Below are 21,093 nucleotides of genomic sequence, written 5' to 3'. Positions count from 1 at the left end.
CGGACAGGTGCCCGCCTGGGGTGGAGCAACCGAGCTCACCTCACGCACCCAGAGAACCCAGACTTTCAGATGAGCTGGTATAAGAAACCAGAGTCATCAGCACCCATGCTCGTCGTCTATAATTGGTGGTACCCGTGGAGCATGATATTGTGATATTTTGATATAAATATTCTAAGTTAAAGGTTCATTTTGTGGCTGTTGAGTTGAATCATTTGTGTATGCAGTGTAGCTACAGGCAGATACATGATTGATTATCAACATCATGCATGCACCAACCAGCAAGTCATAATCCACCATGCATTGCACTTAGTTGGAGCTTCATTTATCGCAGTTATGCGATAGATCAAAATAGAAAGCATATTTTGGTAGGAAACTGGCATTAGGAGCTTGTTTAGGATTCTTGGCTCGTACTTAGTAGACCAAAGTTTCAGTTTTGGCAATGAAGCTTTTTAAGCTTGGATCTTATTGCAACAGTAAAATTACTTTCGGAATGTTATAGATTCGAAATATGAAAAACAACTCTGTGCATGAGACAACATTTAAACTAGACTCGAAGCTCAGGTTTAAGTTAATCTCCATCCAAGCTCAGGTTTAGTATTTAATATTTTGTTCTCTTGAATTTATGACTAAGGATTAAGATTTTCATTACTGATCTGAAATTTCATGCAATCAGACTTGGAGTCAATCAATCCATACATAAGGGTACAAAATCTTTGTTTCCTTCAATCCTCGGTAAACTCTGACCGAGTGGAGTTTCCATAACCCATCAACACATGAGCAAAGAGCACAAATCCAAAAGAAGACTGTCGAGAAAAGGATAGGTAATACAGGACAGAGCATGCCATGCTCTGTTTTAGTAATCACATGACTATGGAGTGAGATGGAAGGACACATTTAGTGAGCATACGTAAGTCTGACAGGGGCAAGAACACGATGCAAGGGAATCGAGTGGTTAAGCTGGGGCAGGCAGATAGATGGGAACAGAGAGAGAGAGAGAGAGAGAGGGAAGGAATGAGAAGAACGATAAGGCCAAGTTGTCACATCTCTGTCTTGCTCGTATCGGATGAACGCATTCACGTCACCACACACGAGAAGCCCCAGTAGGCGACGCGTACGGTGCGCTGACACCCACACGCCCGCCGGCCCATGCCCTTCCCCTCTCCCCCTCTCTCTCTCTCTCTCTCTCTCTCTCCCTCTCTCCTTCTTGCTCTGTTTCCGCGGCCACGAGAGGATCCCAAATGACAGGGTCGGGCAGGAGGGACCCGGCTTACGAGGAGTGGGCCCATGCGCCATACCTTAGCTTGTTCGCGTTGCCGGGTCATGACGTGGCGTGACCGCTGATGAGATTCATTTCCACAGGTGAGTACCGAGAAGAGAGGGTAGACGGACCCAGTCTAATAGCCACTCCCCACAGGGTATTTATTACCTCTTCGTGTTTAAACCATTCAAGATCAAATGAAAGATGCATGTTATCCACCGTAAATATATACTCCCATATTTAGATTGAGATACATATAATAATTTTTAAAAAGAGAACGCAACATTGCGTATCCGATCATGGCTGCTAAGCAGACACTTTTGATTTATGAATTATGATCTTGTTTGGAATCGCAGTAAGCAATAAAACTTTTAAAAATAGATATAAAAAGTTATTTGCTGTTTAGTAACTATATTTTTAAAGTATTATAAAGCTTTAATATATGTTTAGTAATCAAAATGAGAAAATATTTTTAGTATAATAAAAGGACAATAAAAAATATTGTATAGTATTGCATTGTAAAGTACAATATAATATAATATTGCATAATATTTGTTGCTGGAAATTGGACCCGGGGGCGATCGTCGGTCGAGGAGGGGGAGCGGCGGTGGACACAGGAGAGTGGCGGTCCGTCGGCGGGCGACGTCCTCCGTCGGGGTGCCTGCAGAAAAGCCGGTGGCCGGGTTTTCCGGCGCCGGCCCTCCGATGCTTAAGTCAGAAGGGGGCTATCTGTGTTCAAAGGAGAAAGAGGAGAACGGTATCTTTTGAGTTTTTTTTGTCCCTCCCCCCTTTTGAGAAGCAAGGGTTCCCTTTTATGGGGGGTCGGTTTACCTGTGATGTGACGGGGCGAGGCCGTCGTACGGCTCGGCATGTTGCTTGGACTGACAAACGATCGGGTGAATCATTGCATTGATGTCGGAGGTGAGGCCGAGATCAGAGGCTTATCACAGTTGATTGGACTCCGCTGAGCTGATTTGCCATGGAGAGCCGTAGGTCCGTAGATAATAGGAGCCATGCGCATTAATTGTTGAGTAAGCCGGAGGTGCGCATTAATAGTTGAGTAGGCCGGAGAGTCGCATTAATTGTTGAGTAAACTGGGGGTTTGCAGAGGTCATGCGCAATAAATGCTGGGGCAGTGGCAGGATATGGCCCTCGACCGGACTTTGGAGGGGTTCGGCCGTAGTAGGTGGTCGACAGGGACAGACCTTTGGGGTCGGGAATTCTCCAGGTCGGACGTTTCGAGGTCGGACGTTCTGAGGTCGGACGTTCAGAGGTCGGACGCCGACCTCAGTCGTCCAAGCTCGGTGGCTATGCGGCCTTTTGGAGGTGGGGTTACTATATTGCTGGGGAAAAACTGTATTCCCCCAACACTACCCTCCGACTTCCGAGTTCGAGCGGCTTGCCAGCTCGGACGTGGGAAGTAGAGGTTGTCATTATGGCTATTGAGGCCGAAGGGGGTCACGTTTGCACCCTTACGTACCTCGAAACTTTTAAAACGGAGTCTGCGCCTTTTGGCTCTTCGAGGTCGCTCTACATGGCGAACTTATACCGGGGTTTGCATCCTTACACATCCCGAAGCAGCTACAACGGGGACAGCACCCTTTGGATCTCCGAGATCGCTTTGTGCGGCGAACTCATGATGAGGGTCCCTGGGCCCAATGGGGCGGCGCCTCGATCCCGTGGTCGAGGCCTCCCTTTTAAATAGGTGCGCCGCTTCGCGCCTCAAAACGGACACGCGGCGTGATCCGAGGTCGGATATTTCTGATCTCGTATTGGCAGGATAGTGATCTGGGGAGGCTGAGGCTACATCGGCGCTCCACGTGTCCCTGAGGCTTATTAAATGGAGGGAGCGGGGGTGACGTCCGCTCGTCTTTCAAGGTGGTCCGGTTTTGCGGACCCATGATGAGGCCGTGAGATCCGATGGGACGGCGCTTCGATTTTGTACCCGACTTATTGATCTGGAGTGAATGCGGTGCTTCGGCTTCCGAGGCCGACACGTGGCGCAATCCAGACGGGGGGTGGGAACCGAACCTGCCGATCTGGGCCGTCAGGGGGGTCTATATAAACCCCATGAATCTGCCCTAAGATTTCCATTTGGTTGCCTTTCATTTTGCCGTTTCCTCCTTCATCCTACCTTTCGACCAAATCTTGCCGGCGGTGCCCGGAGCGATTTCCGGCGACTTTCCTGTAGGTTTCCACCCTATATTAGCTAGGGTTCCCCTTCCTCCTCCTCTTTACTCCCTTTACCTTTAGTTTATTTCATTTCTCTGTAAAAATGGGTCTCGGTCCAGAGGAAGTAGGGTCGAGTTTGTCGGGGGAGGAGTTGGAATTAATCTGCTCCCGGTTCTTCTTCCAGCCCGGATTTCGTCTCGAAACCGCGGGGCCGGAGGATAGGGTGACGCGGCCGCCCCCAGGTCGGATCGCGATCCATCGCAAGACGCTCTGGGCCGGTCTACGGTTTCCTGTTCACGAGTTCGTGAACAACTTGCTGGTAGAGTATCAACTCGTTCCAGCACAGCTTGCTCATCGGGTTCTTGTCCTTGTGTCTTGCGCACGGGATCCCGATCTCGGTGAGTATTTTCCGCCGTTGTTTTTTATTAAAGAAAAATCTGGCGAATGCGGGGTGGCTATACTTCGCCTTTCGGGGCGGTATGTCACTCTTTCAGGGTGCCCCTTCCTCTATTCATGATTGGAAGATAAAATTTTTCTTTCTTGCGTCCGAGGCACCGTGGGGGTTCAACCCGAGGTGGGGGCACCCTCGGTTGAAAGCTCTCAACAAGCTCTTTGAGCCCTCGGGGAGGGAGCTGAGGGTCTTGGACTCCCTACGGGCCCTCGAGAAGGGGTTCAACCTAACCGAGCTCCTACGGGAGGAGGCCTTGGCGAGCGTGGGCTTGAGTTCGGCGCACCCCGAAGGTAAGAGTAGTCGCATCGCTTTATTTTTATCTGTTTTCTCTTTTTACTAACATTGGTCTGACACTTAAGAAAATTTTTGGTTTCAGACATCTCCCATATGCCGACCAGCAGCACGTCCCTCTTCTCTCGACTGAAGAGGCGGGAGGCCGAGGCCGGGGGGGCTATTCCCCAGCCTCGTAAGAAGTCCAGGTCGGCCGCCACTTCTACCTCGGCCGCGACGGGAGGCCCATAGGCGGGGGTCTCTGGAACCATTTGAGGGCGAGCATCAGCTGCCGGCGATGCGGGCTCGGCGGCCCCATCTTGTCCGGCTCCTGTCGCCCAACGGGGAGGGCCGACAGTGATCCGGCTGCAGCGTTCGGGGCCCGAGCCGAGCAGGGGCCCCGAGGTCCCCAGCTCGGATGAGCCGAGCTCCTCAAGGGGCCAAAGGGGGGAAACAGCCGAGCCAGGGTCCCCGCTCCTCGAGGGGAGCTCGGCCTTCCACGATGCCGACGTCGCGCACGCGGTGTTTCGGCATGCCATGCTTCCAGCGGACCGAGCCGAGTTCCGAAGCTCGTTGCTGGAAGAGATCGTCGACAGTACTTACCGCAATACTGTTCGGGTGAGCCATTATCTCAATTTTCCTTTGACTGCTAGCGTATATACATATTGCCTGTTTTTTACTTATAATCGCTTCCTCTTTTTCCTCTTGCAGCATATTTATGAAGTCGACGCCCTGTGTTTATTGCCCAAGGGTATCAGGAGGAGACTCGACGACTCAGCCGGCAGTTGGAGCCGGCCAAGAAGAGGGTCACCGAGCTAGAGGCCGCGCTGGCCGAGGCCGAAGCGCGGAGGGAAGCGACGGAGGCTGGGCGGCTGGCCGTCGTCGAAGAGCTCGAGGGGGAAAGGGCCGCTCATTCTCTCGCCAAGTCGGCTCTGCGCGCTTCAGAGGCGCGTCTGGCGGAGGCTCAGTCCGAGGTTGCAGGCCTCAAATACGAGGGCGGGGTCTTGCGCCTGAAGGTCGAGCAGCTTGAGGCCCGAGAGAGGAGGGCGCTCGAGCGAGCCGAGCATGCCGTGGACTTCTTCAAGGACTCGGACGAATTCCGCGACATGCTAGAGGAGGAAACCGTGGATGGGTTCCTCCGCGGCTTCGAGAACTTCCGGAGGCAGATGGCTCGATTCTGCCCCCGGCTCGATCTCTCCACGATTCATCCGAGGATGAGGTTGGGCTGCGACTCCAACGACGACGTTCCTGATGCCCTCGCGCCCGAGGAGGAGTCTGCCGAGGTTGAGGCGGACACAGCCGCGCTGGCGGTGACGGAGGCTCCCCCTCGCGGAATTACCGAGGACGCTCCTGAGGTCCCCGCCGAGGTCCCCGCCGCAGACTCCGAGCCCGTGTCCGCCGAAGGCCCCTAGGTCATCGCCATAGATGACCCCGAGGGCGACGCCGACGCTGCTGCCGCCTCTTAAGACGTAGACTTTTTTCTTCCCTTTACTGTAAATGAGGTTGGCCCTCAAAATTGTTGATCGGCCGACCTCTAATTTTGTACTTAGCCTTCCGGCGCTTTATTAATGAAAAGATTTTCTTTCGCGATTCTGCGCCTATTCTTTCCTTTTACTTTCTTCAGTTGTGAGCGAGGCCGGTACTTCAACTTATTATTTTATCGATCCTCGACTTTGTATCCTAGCCTTTGGGCGGCTCATCAATGAATACACGTTTCTCAGCTGTATTTTGCTTTTCTTTCCCTTAACTTGTTTTCCAACAAATTTCACCAAGTCTTGGAGCTCGGATTTGAGCGTCCGACAAGTTTTGGAGCCCGGATTTAGAGCTCGCAAAGGTTGCCGGGTTTGGTTTTCGGATTCTTGAGGCACCAAGCTCGGGCCCCGGACCCCGAGAGGGGCCTTGTCAGACTCGCATAGGTCGCTATCAGGGGGCCTAGCCGAGCTTTCGGGCTCGGCTCTCGGACCGTAGGTCAATAAAAAGGTTAGCTATCGCCCTTGGACCCCGCCGAGGCTTCAGCAAGCGGGGCCGGAATCTGTAGGGGATACCTCGACCTTCTCGAGCGCGATCAGTATGCCCGCGGTCGAGGTCATCTTCATAGGTCAACATTGGGGTTTCTGCGTATGAGGGCCGAATTGGGCCCTGGTGCCTGTGAGTTCACATAAGTTGTCGAGGAGGTTATCGGTAGATGGAGCATGCATGAGGTCAGTAGACTAAACCGACTTGCAGGAGCAATGCGACCTTGGCCAGAATAAGGTCCCGATTTTAATCGGGATGTGGCTGGCAATATGTAGATAAATATAACAAGGCAAACATCAAGTAGGGTATACCTTTTGTATTTCCAAAATTGCGCTCCTCGTAGCGGAGTGGGCGGCCTTATTTCCTTGCCGACTTTCGGAGTGATTCTTTGACTTTAGGAGAACTCGGGCTTTTCATGAGCCTGATGGCGCCCGCCGAGGTTGAAGGGGTTTGGGAATGCTCCATTAATCTGCAATTCTTCTCGGGGTCGAGGGAGTTTGGGACTCTACGGTCGACCCTCGGGGCATCCCGACCTTGGTCGAGGAACCGTACTTCAGGTCGATGGGTCTGGGAACGCTCTATCGACCTGCGACGCTTCCCGAGGTCGAGGAAGTTTGGGACTCTACGGTCGACCCTCGGGACATCCCGACCTTAGTCGAGGAACCGTACGTCAGGTCGATGGGTCTGGGAACGCTCTATCGAGCTGCGACGCTTCCCGAGGTCGAGGGAGTTTGGGACTCTACGGTCGACCCTCGGGGCATCCCGACCTTAGTCGAGGAACCGTACGTCAAGTCGATGGGTCTGCGAACGCTCTATCGACCTACGACGCTTCCCGAGGTCGAGGGAGTTTGGGACTCTACGGTCGACCCTCGGGGCATCCCGACCTTAGTCGAGGAACCGTACGTCAGGTTGATGGGTCTGGGAACGCTCTATCGACCTGCGACGCTTTCCGAGGTCGAGGGAGTTTGGGACTCTACGGTCGACCCTCGGGGCATCCCGACCTTGGTCGAGGAACCGTACGTCAGATCGATGGGTCTGGGAATGCTCTATCGACCTGCGACGCTTTCCGAGGTCGAGGGAGTTTGGGACTCTACGGTCGAGCCTCGAGGCATCTTGATCTTAATCGAGGAATCTGAGGATCACAAACGACCCGACGTTAGAAGAAATAATCATAATTATTGGAATGGACGAATCATTTGTAAAAAGGAGACTGAGTCCATGTTCCTGATTGTCTTGAACCCCTAAGGGTTTCATTGGTAGTACATTTGTAGATTCTCGGAATTCCAGCTTCACGGAATTGGAGTCCCTTCGAGGGATTTCAACTTGTATGCTCCGGGTCGTTGTACTCGGGCGATTTGATATGGCCCTTCCCAATTTGGGGCGAGCTTTCCCTGTTCAGTTGGCTGAGAAGCCTCGGCTCTCCTGAGAACGAGGTCCCCTACTTTGAAGAGCTTGGGCTTGGCTCTGGAGTTGTAGTATTGGGCCGTTTTCTGTTGGTATCTTGCCATACGGATCTAGGCGACCTCTCATGTCTCTTCAACAAGATCCAGATTACCCCTGAGTCGGGAAGAGTTGGAGTCGGGGTCGTAGTGCTCCACCCTTGAAGAAGGGAGGCCGATTTCCAGCGGGATGACAGCCTCTGTGCCATATGATAGGTTGAAGGGGGTCTCTCCTGTGGGCAATCGGAACGTAGTCCGGTATGCCCAGAGGACGTTGTACAAGTCCTCGACCCACTGTCCTTTGGATCGATCAAGCCTAGCCTTAAGTCCCTACAAAATGGTACGGTTAGTTACCTCCGTTTCTCCGTTTGTCTGGGGATGGGCGACCGAGGTGAAGCGGTGATCGATGCCGAGCTCGGAGCAAAATTCTCTGAAGTGGACGTTGTCGAATTGTCGGCCATTGTCAGATATAAGAATTCGGGGGAGTCCGAATCTGCAGATTATGGACTTCCACACGAAGTCCCGCATCTTTTGCTCGGTGATCCGGGCTACAGGTTCAGCTTCAACCCATTTGGTGAAGTAGTCAATGGAGACGACCAGAAATTTTCTTTGCCCGGTGGCCAGAGGAAAAGGCCCCAGAATATCGATCCCCCACTGGGCAAACGGCCAGGGGGCGATGATTGAAGTTAGCAGGGCCGAAAGTCGGCGTTGGATGTTGGCGTTCCGTTGGCACCGGTCGCACTTCTGAACGAAGTCGGTCGCATCCTTCTGGAGCGTGGGCCAGTAATATCCTTGCCGCAGGATCTTATGGGCTAACGCCCGACCTCCCAGATGGTTACCGCAAATTCCTTTATGGACTTCTCGGAGGGCGTAGTCCGCCTCAGAGGGGCGGAGACATCTGAGAAGAGGGGAAGTGAATGATCGACGATAGAGCTTGTTTTCATATAGGACATACCGAAAAGCTTGGCGCTTGATCCGGCGAGCCTCTGTCTCATCATGGGGGAGGGTTCCGTCCTGGAGATAACGGACGAACCCGTCGATCCAGCTCGGCTCGAAGTCGATGCACATGGTGGGTTCGGGTTCTTCCGTGCTGGGTGTCTGAAGATACTCGAGCGTTGTCTCCTTGGAAAGCTCGCTCATGCGGGAGGTCGCCAGTTTGGACAACTGGTCTGCCCTGAGATTCTCCGCTCTGGGAATGTACTGGATGCTGAAAGAGCCCAAGGCAGACGTGAGCTCCCGCACTTTTTGGAGATATTTTTGCATTGATGGCTCTCTTGCTTCAAAGTCTCCCTGGATCTGGCTCACTATCAGCTGGGAATCGCTGAAGGCCTTCAGGTCTTCCACTTTCAGTTCCTTCGCCAATTTGAGCCCGGCAATGAGAGCCTCATACTCTGCCTCGTTGTTTGAGGCCGAAAATTCGAGGCGCAAGGCTTGTTCAGCCACCACTCCGTCCAGGCTGGTGAGGATGAGTCCAGCTCCGCTACCCCCCGAAGTTGAGGACCCATCCGAATATAGGACCCATGGTAGCCCCGGGGTTCCCTTCATAGGTGCAGACGGTAGCTCGGGGTCATCTGGCAAGGTGCACTCTGCGAGGAAGTCGACGAGTATTTGAGCTTTAATGGCCGGCCTGGGCCGATACTCGAGGTCGAACTCTCCGAGCTCGACCGCCCATTTGGCGATCCTTCCCGCACGATCTGACCTTTGCAATATTTGCTTCATAGGCTGGTCGGTCAGTATGACTATTGTATGTGCTTGAAAATAAGGCCGGAGTCTTCGAGCCGAGATGATAAGGGTAAAAATTATCTTCTCAAGCTTAGAATATCGGGTCTCAGCATCCCTGAGGACCCGGCTGATGTAGTAGACCGGCTTTTGAAGCTTGTCCTCTTCCCGGACCAGGACCGAGCTTACTGCAACCGGGGAGACGGCCAGGTATAAGTAAAGAACTTCGTCCTGCTGAGGCTTGGTGAGTAGCGGGGGAGAGGCCAGAAGGCGCCTGAGCTCTTCAAAGGCCTGCTGGCATTCTTCTGACCACAGGAAGCCCTTTGGCCGCTTAAGGATCTTGAAGAAGGGGAGGTAGCGCTCAGCCGATCGGGAGACAAATCTCCCCAAGGCGGCAACCCGTCCGGTAAGCCGCTGCACCTCTTTGACTGTCTTTGGGGGCGTCATTTCTTGCAGCGCTCGGATCTTCTCGGGGTTGGTTTCAATTCCGCGCTGGGTCACTATGAAACCTAGGAATTTGCCCGAGGTAACTCCGAACGCGCACTTTGCTGGGTTGAGCTTCATTCGGTATCTCCTGAGCTTGGAGAACGTCTCGTTGAGGTCAGCTACATGGTGCTCCGCCGCTCGGCTCTTCACCAACATGTTATCCACATAAACTTCCATATTTCGGCCGATCTGGTCCTCAAAAATTTGGCTGACCAGCCTCTGATAGGTGGCTCCAGCGTTCTTCAGACCGAAAGGCATCACCTTATAGCAATAGATGCCCTTGTCGGTGATGAAGGCCGTCTTCTCCTCGTCTTCTGGCGCCATTCGGATTTGATTATATCCTGAGAAGGCGTCCATGAAGGTCAGCAATTGATGTCCTGAGGTGGAATCGACGAGCTGGTCAATGCTCGGAAGGGGGAAACTGTCTTTCGGGCAGTCCTTGTTCAGGTCGGTGTAGTCCACGCAGATGCGCCATTTCCCATTGGCCTTCCTCACGAGGACTATGTTGGCGAGCCAGTCTGGGTAGGAGACTTCCCGAATGAAGCCAGCTTCAAGGAGTTTATCTACTTTCTCGGCCGCAGCTCATTGTCGTTCCGGGGCGGATCCTCTCTTTTTTTGCTTCACAGGTCTGCTGGTCGGCTTTACCTGGAGTCGATGGACTATGACCTCAGGGTCAATTCCTGGTACGTCGGCGGGTGACCAGGCGAAGACATCAGCATTATCCCGCAGGAAGCTGATAAGGTGATCCCTCTCGCAGATGCCAAGGCCGGAGCCGACCTGCACAGTTAGCTCGGAAAAATTTTCTCGTAGAGGAACTTGAACGAGGAGCTCACCGGGCTCTACTTGCTTCTTCCAGAGGTCGTCCCTTGCGTCCAGGGTTTCTATGGGTAGCGTGGGGCCCGTTGCCTGAGTCGGCGCCTCGGTTGGTTGCTTCACTCTGTGAGCCGCCATATAGCACTGCTTGGCAACCAGCTGATCCCCGCGGACCTCGCCTACTCCTTGGCCGGTGGAGAATCGCATGAGTAGATGGCGGGTTGAGACCACGACTCGGAGGGCATTTAGCCCCGGTCGCCCAAGGATAGCGTTGTAGGCTGAGGATAGACGGACCACAAGGAAGTCCGTCCTCACAGTGCTTTCCTGGGGAGCGAGGCCGACCGTGACAAGGAAGCTGACCTCACCCTCAACTGGGACCGAGTCTCCGGTGAACCCGACTAGTGGGGTACCAATTTTCTGGAGATGTCCTTCTGGCAACCCCATTTTTTGGTAGGCGTGGTAGTACAAAATGTTGGCTGAACTTCCATTGTCAACTAGGACACGTTTTACATCAAACTTATTTGCAATCATGGAGATGACCACAGCGTCATCGTGGGGGGTTTCAACCCCTTCCAAGTCCTCGTCCGAGAACAAAATGACTTCAGCAGTACGCGGGCGCTTCGGGGAGACTCCTTGGGCTGACCTTCCTGCCGAGGCTCCTCCAATTACATTGATGGTGCCGGCGATAGGCCTGTTGTCGTCCGGATTTTCGGACGGTGTGGCGTTTTCTGCTGGCCTCCTTTCCTCACGTCGGTTCCTTACGAACCGATTGTGTACTCCGCAGCGGATAAGCGCCTCTATCTCGTCTCGGAGCTGAAAGCAATCCTCCGTGTCGTGCCCGCAATCTCGGTGGAAGCGGCAGTACTTCCTGGGATTGCGGGGAACTCCTGTATCCCGCATAGGAGGTGGAGGTCGGAAAAAATCCCGACCTTCGATTTCCATCAAAATCTCGGCCCGGGGAGCATTGACCGGTGTGTAATTCTCGTACCTCCCTGGGTACGTCCGAGGCCGTGGTGGGGACCTTGGTTGAGGTGGGGTCCTCCGTTGCGGTTGTCCCCGCTGCCGAGGCGGGCTCCTCAGTCGGAGGAGGTTCTTCTCTCGATGGGGGGATCGGCTTCTTTGTCGGCCACGCTCCTCGCGGCGTTTCTTCTGCTTCCTTGAGGCGGGCTCGACCGCACCCCGCCTGGAGGCGATTGCCTCCTCGGCCTTTGCATACTTTCGAGCTCGGGCCAGCATCTCGATGAAGTCGGCGGGGAAGCTCTTCTCGATAGAGAAGAGGAATCGATAAGAGCGAATCCCAGTCTTTAGAGCCGACATGGCTATTGACTGGTCCAGCTCGCGAACTTCTCACGTGGCGGCGGTAAACCGGTCTAGATACTCCTTGAGGGATTCCCCCTCCTTCTGCTTGACATCCAGGAGGAAATCCGACGTCCGCCGTTGGCGTCAGCTGGCAGCAAAATTAGTGGCAAACTGCCTGCCGAGTTGCTCGAAGGAAGATACCATGTTCGGCTTTAGCCCAGAGAACCAAAGCCGAGCCGTCCCTCGGAGAGTCGCCGGGAAGGCCTTACAAAGTACAGCCTTCGAGGATCCTTGTAGGGCCATGAGAGCTCGGTAACTCTCCAAGTGGTCGAGGGGGTCGGTAATTCCGCTGTAGGGCTCCACTTGAGGCATCTTAAACCTCGCGGGGACCGGCTCATCCTCGATCTGGCAGGAGAAGGGGGACTTGGTGGTGAATTCAAAATCCCCCTCTTGTCTTGCCTTCTTGCTGTGGAGCGCTTCGATCTGAAGCTCCAAGTGTTCGACTTTCCTGTCGAGCTCCCCAACCCGTGGAATCGCCACCATGGTTTGCTCCGGCTCACGGTGGTCAGGGGCTGATTCGGCTTCAGAGGGTTGGGGTCTTCTGTTGAGACCTTCCCCCGGCAGCTCTCCCTGGGGGGAGGCCCGCCCTTCGTTGTTGGTCCTGGAGAAGCCGTGAAGATTCTGGCCTGGGAGAATCGGGCCATTGGGAGGAAACTCCGACAAGACCTGGGCCTGCGGGGGAAGCGTTGGTAAGGCCTCCTCGCGCCGCAGACCTTGAACGGCAGCGGCCAGGGCCTGAACTTGCTGCACGAGAGCATTGAATTGCTCCGGCTGGACCCGGGGATCCGGGCCAGCCGGAGTAGGCGAATTCTGGACGGAGTGTCCAGGACTCTGTGGGGGACGCCGGGAGATATTGGAGGCTCCCTTACTTCTCAACTTCATGATCGCGACTCGGTCCCTTCCTCTAGCGCCAACTGTTGCTGAAAATTGGACCCGGGGGCGATCGTCGGTCGAGGAGGGGGAGCGGCGGTGGACACAGGAGAGTGGCGGTCCGTCGGCGGGCAACGTCCTCCGTCGGGGTGCCTGCAGAAAAGCCGGTGGCCGGGTTTTCCGGCGCCGGCCCTCCGATGCTTAAGTCAGAAGGGGGCTATCTGTGTTCAAAGGAGAAAGAGGAGAACGGTATCTTTTGAGTTTTTTTGTCCCTCCCCCCTTTTGAGAAGCAAGGGTTCCCTTTTATAGGGGGGTCGGTTTACCTGTGATGTGACGGGGCGAGGCCGTCGTACGGCTCGACATGTTGCTTGGACTGACAGACGATCGGATGAATCATTGCATTGATGTCGGAGGTGAGGCCGAGATCAGAGGCTTATCACAGTTGATTGGACTCCGCTGAGCTGATTTGCCATGGAGAGTCGTAGGTCCGTAGATAATAGGAGCCATGCGCATTAATTGTTGAGTAAGCCGGAGGTGCGCATTAATAGTTGAGTAGGCCGGAGAGTCGCATTAATTGTTGAGTAAACTGGGGGTTTGCAGAGGTCATGCGCAATAAATGCTGGGGCAGTGGCAGGATATGGCCCTCGGCCGGACTTTGGAGGGGTTCGGCCGTAGTAGGTGGTCGACAAGGACAGACCTTTGGGGTCGGAAATTCTCCAGGTCGGACGTTTTGAGGTCGGACGTTCTGAGGTCGGATGTTCAGAGGTCGGACGCCGACCTCAGTCGTCCAAGCTCGGTGGCTATGCGGCCTTTTGGAGGTGGGGTTACTATATTGCTGGGGGAAAACTGTATTCCCCCAACAATATTATATATCAAAATATTATTATTTTATAAAATATTATTATAATATAGTGTAATATAATATTGAATACTATAGTATAATAATATAACATACTATGATATGATATAGTAATGTTTTATTAATAGTACAATATTACTACAATGTAATATAATGTAATAATATAATATAATATAATAGTATTATAATATAATATAATGGATTAGAATCTAATCTAATAATAGATTATACTATTTTATAGTATAATAATATTATATTATTATATATTATTATATATTTAATAATAATATAACATTATTATAATATAATCATACAATGATAATAATAGTATACCATAATATTATTATAATAATAATATTATATTATATTATTATAGTAATATAACATAATGAATTGTAAAAATATATGCTATTATGTTTATAATATAATATAAGAATTTATTATTTTATAATTATATATTACTATGATAATATAATATATTATATTATTATAATGTAATAATATAATATAATATAAAAAATATATTATTAATTTATTATTATATTACATTTATAGTGTAACAATATATATTATGATACGGTATGATATAATATAAGAGTAATCATGAGATTTGTTGGTTGGCATTTTGGTCATTAGAAAGTTTTATTAAAACGAAAACAACTTTTTAATATTGGCCAGAAAATACTTTTGAGAAGAAGCTCCAAAATAGAGCTTTTTCCAAGTAGACCTTTTTAGCTTTTTGCAAAACTAAAATAGCTTTCCGATTTTTTATCAAACACTACTATACCATCCAAAAATACTTTTGGAGGACTAGAAAGTATATTCTGGTCCTTTAAAAGCTTTGCCAAACAGGGCCTAAGTATTCCGGATCAAATAACTAGTAAATATTTACGTTAAAAAGGGCCATCCTCATTACATAGCTTATTGTCTAAAGGTCATTTCTATTTAGAAAAAAAAAAGGTAAAATTATCTACTCCAAACATGTTTCCTTTCCAAAACAAACCATCCATATATCTTTTTCTATTAACAGTGTTGCCACCAAATCAGGGCCAAAAAATTAGACAAGCGGATGGCCATGCTCGGACGAAGAGGTCTGCTAAGAGTTCGACCTAAAAGCAAAAAAAAAAAAAAGCACTGAAGATTGCCAAAATTTATTTGATGGGGAGATCCTCCAATATCTAATCAAGCAAGATTTTTGACAAACAATAGAGATTTGAGAGTAGTGAAAGCAAGGATGTTAGCGTGAGAGAGAGCATACCTAGAGATCTCCTATATGTAAATTATATAAAGTGAGGGTTAGTATCATTTACAGAAAAAGGTGGACGTGTGCCTTAACTGCTTGACAGATAATAACCATCCGCATGTTACACATATCGGAGGACTTAACTGAGCAGGTTGCTTGGTAACTGCTCAATCATACGAGACGAGCTATAATTGTTCCGCAATGTGGCTCATAAGTGCATGGGATCATAACCATCTTCTTAATGGGTTTTAACTATCTTAAATGTGCTTTTATTTGAAGATGTATAGCTTGTCGCTCCGGTCGTTTGCTCACGTCCATACCTATCCAACCGCACCAAGATCAGAGCCTAGCCCTTTACAAGGACCAAGCCAAAGGTCACAAAATTGGGGCTCTAATTATTTGGGGGTTGAAGCGATAGCTAACAACACGTGCTTTCTTTTTCCTACTTAGCAACCTCTCACTTCTCTCCTTCCCACGTTATGCTCTGATATTTGCATTTGACATGGAAAATATATCAATCATCACTTATCAATACAAGCCCAAAATTTTTCACTCCAAAAAAAAGAATAAATTACAAAACATCTCTTCAATTTTTCGCAATTTGCACTTACACCAAAGTTCTAATTTTTTTTAATTAGATCCCAAAAGTTACAAATTGGTTGGAATGTGCCCCAGCTACCCACCAGAGTTCTAACGTCATTAACAAGTAAGAAATTACTAATTTATCATCTCGTTTTGAGATCTAATTTAGGGGAATGTGCCCGACACCCCACTGATCCATGGATCCCTAATTTGTACCTTTTCTTTCTCTGTTCTGGCCAGGCATCGGAGCTATTGAACTTGTAACCAGACATGAAATCTGGGGACTACAGCAAGCAGTAACAGGTAAAGTCTCAATGTAAGACATGCTTTTTTCATCTGCCTATGGTAGACAAGTTTGACATAGGATTTGCCAAAGATAATAAATATACACAAGCATTGAGGTAAAAAAAATCTCGATTAACCTACAAACCTTGATAATTTTAATATGGAATCACCATAATGTTAACATGTATGATACAAATATGGCTGGATATTTCTATAGGTTGAAGCCTCCAGCCAATTACTCTTGATGCAAGTTACAACCATCTTCTCTACCTTATTTAATATATACACACTTGTACAATAGCTAGGCAGGTAGGCATGATGAGTTTGGCTGGTACACGAATTCAGTATGAACAAAAAGAATTGCTGACAGGAATTCTTGACCTCTTCCCCAATTCATGGAGGGGAGGGGTCACAAAAAGAACGCTGCCTTCTTAGAAATGAATATTCTTAATTATCACAAGTTCAACATTGGAACTTGATTTGAATCCACTTCATCACTTAGATGGTGCCAAGCCAAACCTCCTTGATACTTTCTACCCCGCTTCCTTGCAGAAGGTGCAACTCAATGTTATCTGCTGCTTCTCGATTCATATTCATGCACAAGGCCCAACGTCAACAAATCTCAACATTCTATGCGTAATCTTCTCAACTCTGATTGGAAAGTAAGGCTGGAAGTCAGAGTTCGGTGTGCCAGTGTCCTAATATCTTCTCGAGAACAATCCCGTGAAATGCGAACCAGCTCCCACAAGGCTCCCTCGCTAATCATATCATTTGCATTTACTTCTGCAATCAAGAGTTGAAAATATCAGGCCATAAGCACAAGTCTTTTCCAGCAGTTGGGTCAGGAGAAAAACTAACTTACCATGTTGTGCCAAGTGGCATAAAGCAAGCTCTATGTGCCTTCTAATGGGTGCAGCTTCGTTGTTGGCACTTTTTACAATCCAAGGAAGTGCTCCATCTTCTATCAAAAGAGACTTTCCTGCCTTATTTCCTGTGGTGATCATTTACGTAACAACACTTATAAGCAATTCTTTTGCATTGAGATGGTTGCTAGACTTGGCTTCCAATGCTATTAATAAACTTTAAAAAAAAATATCCCATTGGAGTGACATCCTCAGAGAAAACTTGCTTGATGCAAACATAAACTTCGTATTTATTACAAAGTGACAAAAGACAAAAGGATTAAAGAACACAATGAATACTTGCAAATTTGCCACTGCATTTATACTCTTCATCTCTTAATGGATACCATGGAAAATCTGAAAGATGCATAAGTTTTCTAAATCATTCTCAATAATTAATGAGGAAAGCAAGTTTTAACAACCTGTGTACATGTAGAAGCAAGTGTTGCAGACAGCAGCTCTGGCTGTGTGCTTTGCAGTTCGATTGACAAGGACCCCTCTTTTAATGGAGTTTTTTTTTATTATTTGGTGAATTTGTCTGTCACATTGCCTTCTAAGAAAACACACAACAGGGTATTCTTACATGAGTCAAGGGTGACGAGAGGTCGACGCCCAACCAGTCGCATTCTAGTGAGGTTTCGAAAGTTTCAATTAGAGGGCGGATGTCTTGTTGAGGCAACTAATTTGAACCCTGCAATTCCCCACAAAGTTGAAAAAGACTTGTAACTCCAGACAGGAATGGTGGAAAAAGGGAAAGAAAATAAGCAAAGGCCTCAATAGAGAAAAAAATAAGGCGGAAAGAATCACTCCTTTCTGGTGAACATGCCAGAGTAAATTAACGTAAGAAAATAAATGGTGAAAACTGCACCAAATGAGCTGGCCTCAGGATACAACAGTTAGGGTTCTTAAACCAAACAAAATCAAGTGCCTAAGGTGTCAGGAACCTTCTATTGGTGACACCCAAGAGAAAATATGTTTATTTCAAATGGGTCCAAGGAGACATAGGGTTAGAAAATAGATTACAGGGCGGAATTTTATTAACTTACAAATGCTGGAGGTGGAGTAATTTGGCTCTATACATAAATTCACTGTTCTCAGGAGGGCAAGATGTTGTTTGTTTTGGCATGCAAGAGGGAGAGCACTTGCTCATACAAGATGAAGGACTTGAAATTATAAACTACCGGGATGGTTAAGAGTTGATAACAGATAAGGTGGACTAAACAGGTCCAGTATCTCTCCCTACCTTGGTTTCATCTCTTACTAGGACTAAACTAACATTCTACTTGAGGCCAATCCAATTCATCTAGTGAAGGATAATGACACCCATGCCAAGCTTTCAGGTGCCCTGAAAGTATTTGATACTTTTTCTTCTTCTTTTGATGTAAGTATCCCAAGTGGAACAATTTACCTTTAAAAAGAGTCAAAGCAAGTGTATTTTATGTACATATGCACAAACATATACATGTTCAAACACATACACATATACAGTGAAACTAGAATACCATCAATGCAAGATAAAGATAGACTTTTCAAAAGGAAAATCTGCTCCACTGATTATGATGCAGTTTCTAAATTGACTAGCAACCAAAATCATGTGTTTGAAAGGTCTCTTTTCATGCATCAAGCGGACAAAAATGGACAGACTCAATACAATTAATGAGTTAAACATTATACACCATATAATTCCAGCATCCAAACCACTTATCTGACCTACAGATTTTAGATAAGCTATAAATTAAACCAAAACGTGGCATTTCACAATCATAACTGCAATTAATATCAAGTTGATATACAGGTATAAGACCTCCAAAAAACATGATTTTTTGGTTTCTAAGCAATTGAGGTGATGCAGATCATGAACAATAACATATGGATTTTCATTTTGAAAGGGCTACCACTTATTTTGCATGGATAGTTATTGGGACCAAGTACCATCAACATTATTCTAATTCTCTGACAATAGAATCATTTTCTATATATGGACACAAATATCATACATACACATATAGGCTACAATACATCTACAAATGTATTATAATCCTATCATTATATGGGTGCACTTATAATACAGGTTGTAGAGGTAGAAATTTACAACAGCTGCCAAATTTGATGGAGTTGCAAAATGAAAATTTAACCAGTTGGATGTGATCTACAAGCTCTAATATACCTATAAACAAAAAAACAATCATTTTCACAACTTCTTGCCTATGCATCAAGTAGTCCAAGAATCAACACACTGTATTTTGTCGCTATAACTATTAATTTGGGATGATTTGACGCACTTTGGACCTTGTTGATCTCTAAAACAATAATTTTTTGTTTACAGGCACTTTAGACCTTGTTGATCAAATAGAATGGTGTAGATTTTGATTTTGGAACTTCAATCATGGAAATTGGAAGTTGGCGTAAAGTACTTTCTACATAACCTATGTCTATCAGAACCATATGTCTGCTTGTGTATGTATATGCATGTATATGCATTTGTATAACCAGCCCCTCCCCACCTTTCTATATAATTTGACAAGTAATAATGCATCAAGTTGCACTTCATGTAACATTAGATTAATGAGAAAGGAAGAAAAATGCAGGACACTTTACCAAAAGTGTCATAACCTTGCTCTAAAGTTCTTTTAAGAGAATATTCCAAAAATGCTAATCCAGGTGCCACATTTCTAGCTTCAACAAGTAGGACCTTCCATTTTTAAGAGTGCTGAGTATCATGAGGTATCATTTAGCATTCAATTGTAAACTAATTTAGGTACTCCGAAAATCCTGAAACTTGATCTGTTACATTGGATGAAGACAGATAATTGATACCAGTGACTCCATGAAAGGCTTGTTTTATAAGAAATGTCATCAAGAGTCCCCCCAGAGTATCAGAACTGAGAGAAAGGCAACCTTGTAGGCTTTTGACAATAATGGTTCATGACAACCATACCAGTCAGAATCCCCTAAAGCTATGCATAGTTCCCCACTTCCTCACCCAGATGAAAGTGAGCATCAATGTTGATAATGATTTGACAGAGCTTTCCTTTCAGCTTCAACTAAGGAAAAGGAGAGAGCAACTAACGTGCAGAGACTTGTTTTTTGATGAGAAGAGGAGGGTGGTGTAGGAATTGTTAAAGTACGGAAATTTCCTTTAACAATTTATTATAAATTCTAAATGAACAAATTCTGTTACATATTAAATATATAATATATTTTTGAACAAATTCTTCTAAAATGGCATGGCCACTCATCCTGGGTGGTGTAGGAATTGTTAAAGTACGGAAATTTCCTTTAACAATTTATTATAAATTCTAAATGAACGAATTCTGTTACATATTAAATATATAATATATTTTTGAACAAATTCTTCTAAAATGGCATGGCCACTCATCCTTTTCTAAGGACTAGACTTTCCCTGCCCTTGCTCTTAACTTTTCTCCAATTTTTCACCCCATATTATCTGTACATCAAGAGAGATACACTTTATGGTACCTCCTTGTTTACCATTATTCATTGGGATTGCAATTAAATGAGACATGATGATAGATCTCATAAAACAGATAATACTAAAGGGAAAAATATAAGCAACTTCATAAGTAAAGATTTTATATGAATAATCAAGTTATTAAACACCAATACCCGCAAAAGATAATTTGTAAATTTCCAAAAAATAATGCTCTTTATGGATGACTAAACGCTAATACCACAGGAATACAGGCTGCCTAACATTAATGCCTCAACAGAAAATTAACATGAAAAATAACATCAAGAAACACCATTAAATGTAAGTTCAGCAGTCAAAAGGGAGGCCTTTACCTTGTGTAGAAGCTCTAGACTCACACTTCGCAAAGTTTGCAATGCCACGTGCGACTTGAGCAAGAACATCAGGGTGCCCACATCTAACCATTCCTAGCAACGCTTTAATACCACCTTCCCCTCTCAGCCTTGTTTGTAGCTTATCTGCTCAAATCAACAGAAAGAATGGCTGTGAAACCACCCACAATTTGTAAAAGATAATTTTCTTTCCAATATAAGACTGCATCTTCAAGTCATGTATAATGACAGGATATACATATTTCAAGGTCAATGTACTCGTTATTAGCAGCCAACAGTACCAAAATGATTCATACCATAGAAAAGAGCCCCTACCAGGATGCATAATAACATCATACTAGATGAGCCTAGTGCACTAAAATGTCAAATGCAACTGCTCAGGCAAGATAATCTGACTACCATTTTGGATTATAACTAATCTAAATAATAGTAGTACTGGAAAGTTTTCCAATTCTACTTTGCTGCCTTCATATAGCAAATATTATATCATGCCAACAACCATAGTGATATCAAAAGTCTTCAGACATGCCCACTTTTGATCTACCTA

The 21,093-nt window shown here is 47.2% G+C and overlaps 1 protein-coding gene across 1 annotated transcript in view; it reads right to left on the bottom strand.

The window, feature by feature from the left end:
• Nucleotides 1–15,933: 15,933 nt before the first annotated feature.
• Nucleotides 15,934–21,093, bottom strand: part of LOC103717408 (kinesin-like protein KIN-UB) — a 65,276-nt gene continuing 60,116 nt past the window's right edge. The window contains exons 17-19 of the mRNA XM_088705641.2: nt 20,529–20,672; nt 16,685–16,813; nt 15,934–16,605 (exon numbers count right to left, since the gene is read on the bottom strand). Of these exons, the coding sequence (XP_088561767.2) occupies nt 16,445–16,605; nt 16,685–16,813; nt 20,529–20,672 (434 nt within the window). The 3' untranslated portion in view covers nt 15,934–16,444. The remainder of the gene's footprint in view (nt 16,606–16,684; nt 16,814–20,528; nt 20,673–21,093) is intronic.

The sequence above is a fragment of the Phoenix dactylifera genome, chromosome 10 (genome assembly GCF_051530095.1).
Source record: "Phoenix dactylifera cultivar Ajwa chromosome 10, Ajwa_hap1_PhDact_Kaust_v1.1, whole genome shotgun sequence".
Taxonomy (NCBI): domain Eukaryota; kingdom Viridiplantae; phylum Streptophyta; class Magnoliopsida; order Arecales; family Arecaceae; genus Phoenix; species Phoenix dactylifera.
The sequence above is the reverse complement of the archived record's forward strand: the minus strand, read 5'-3'. Positions and strand labels throughout refer to the sequence as shown.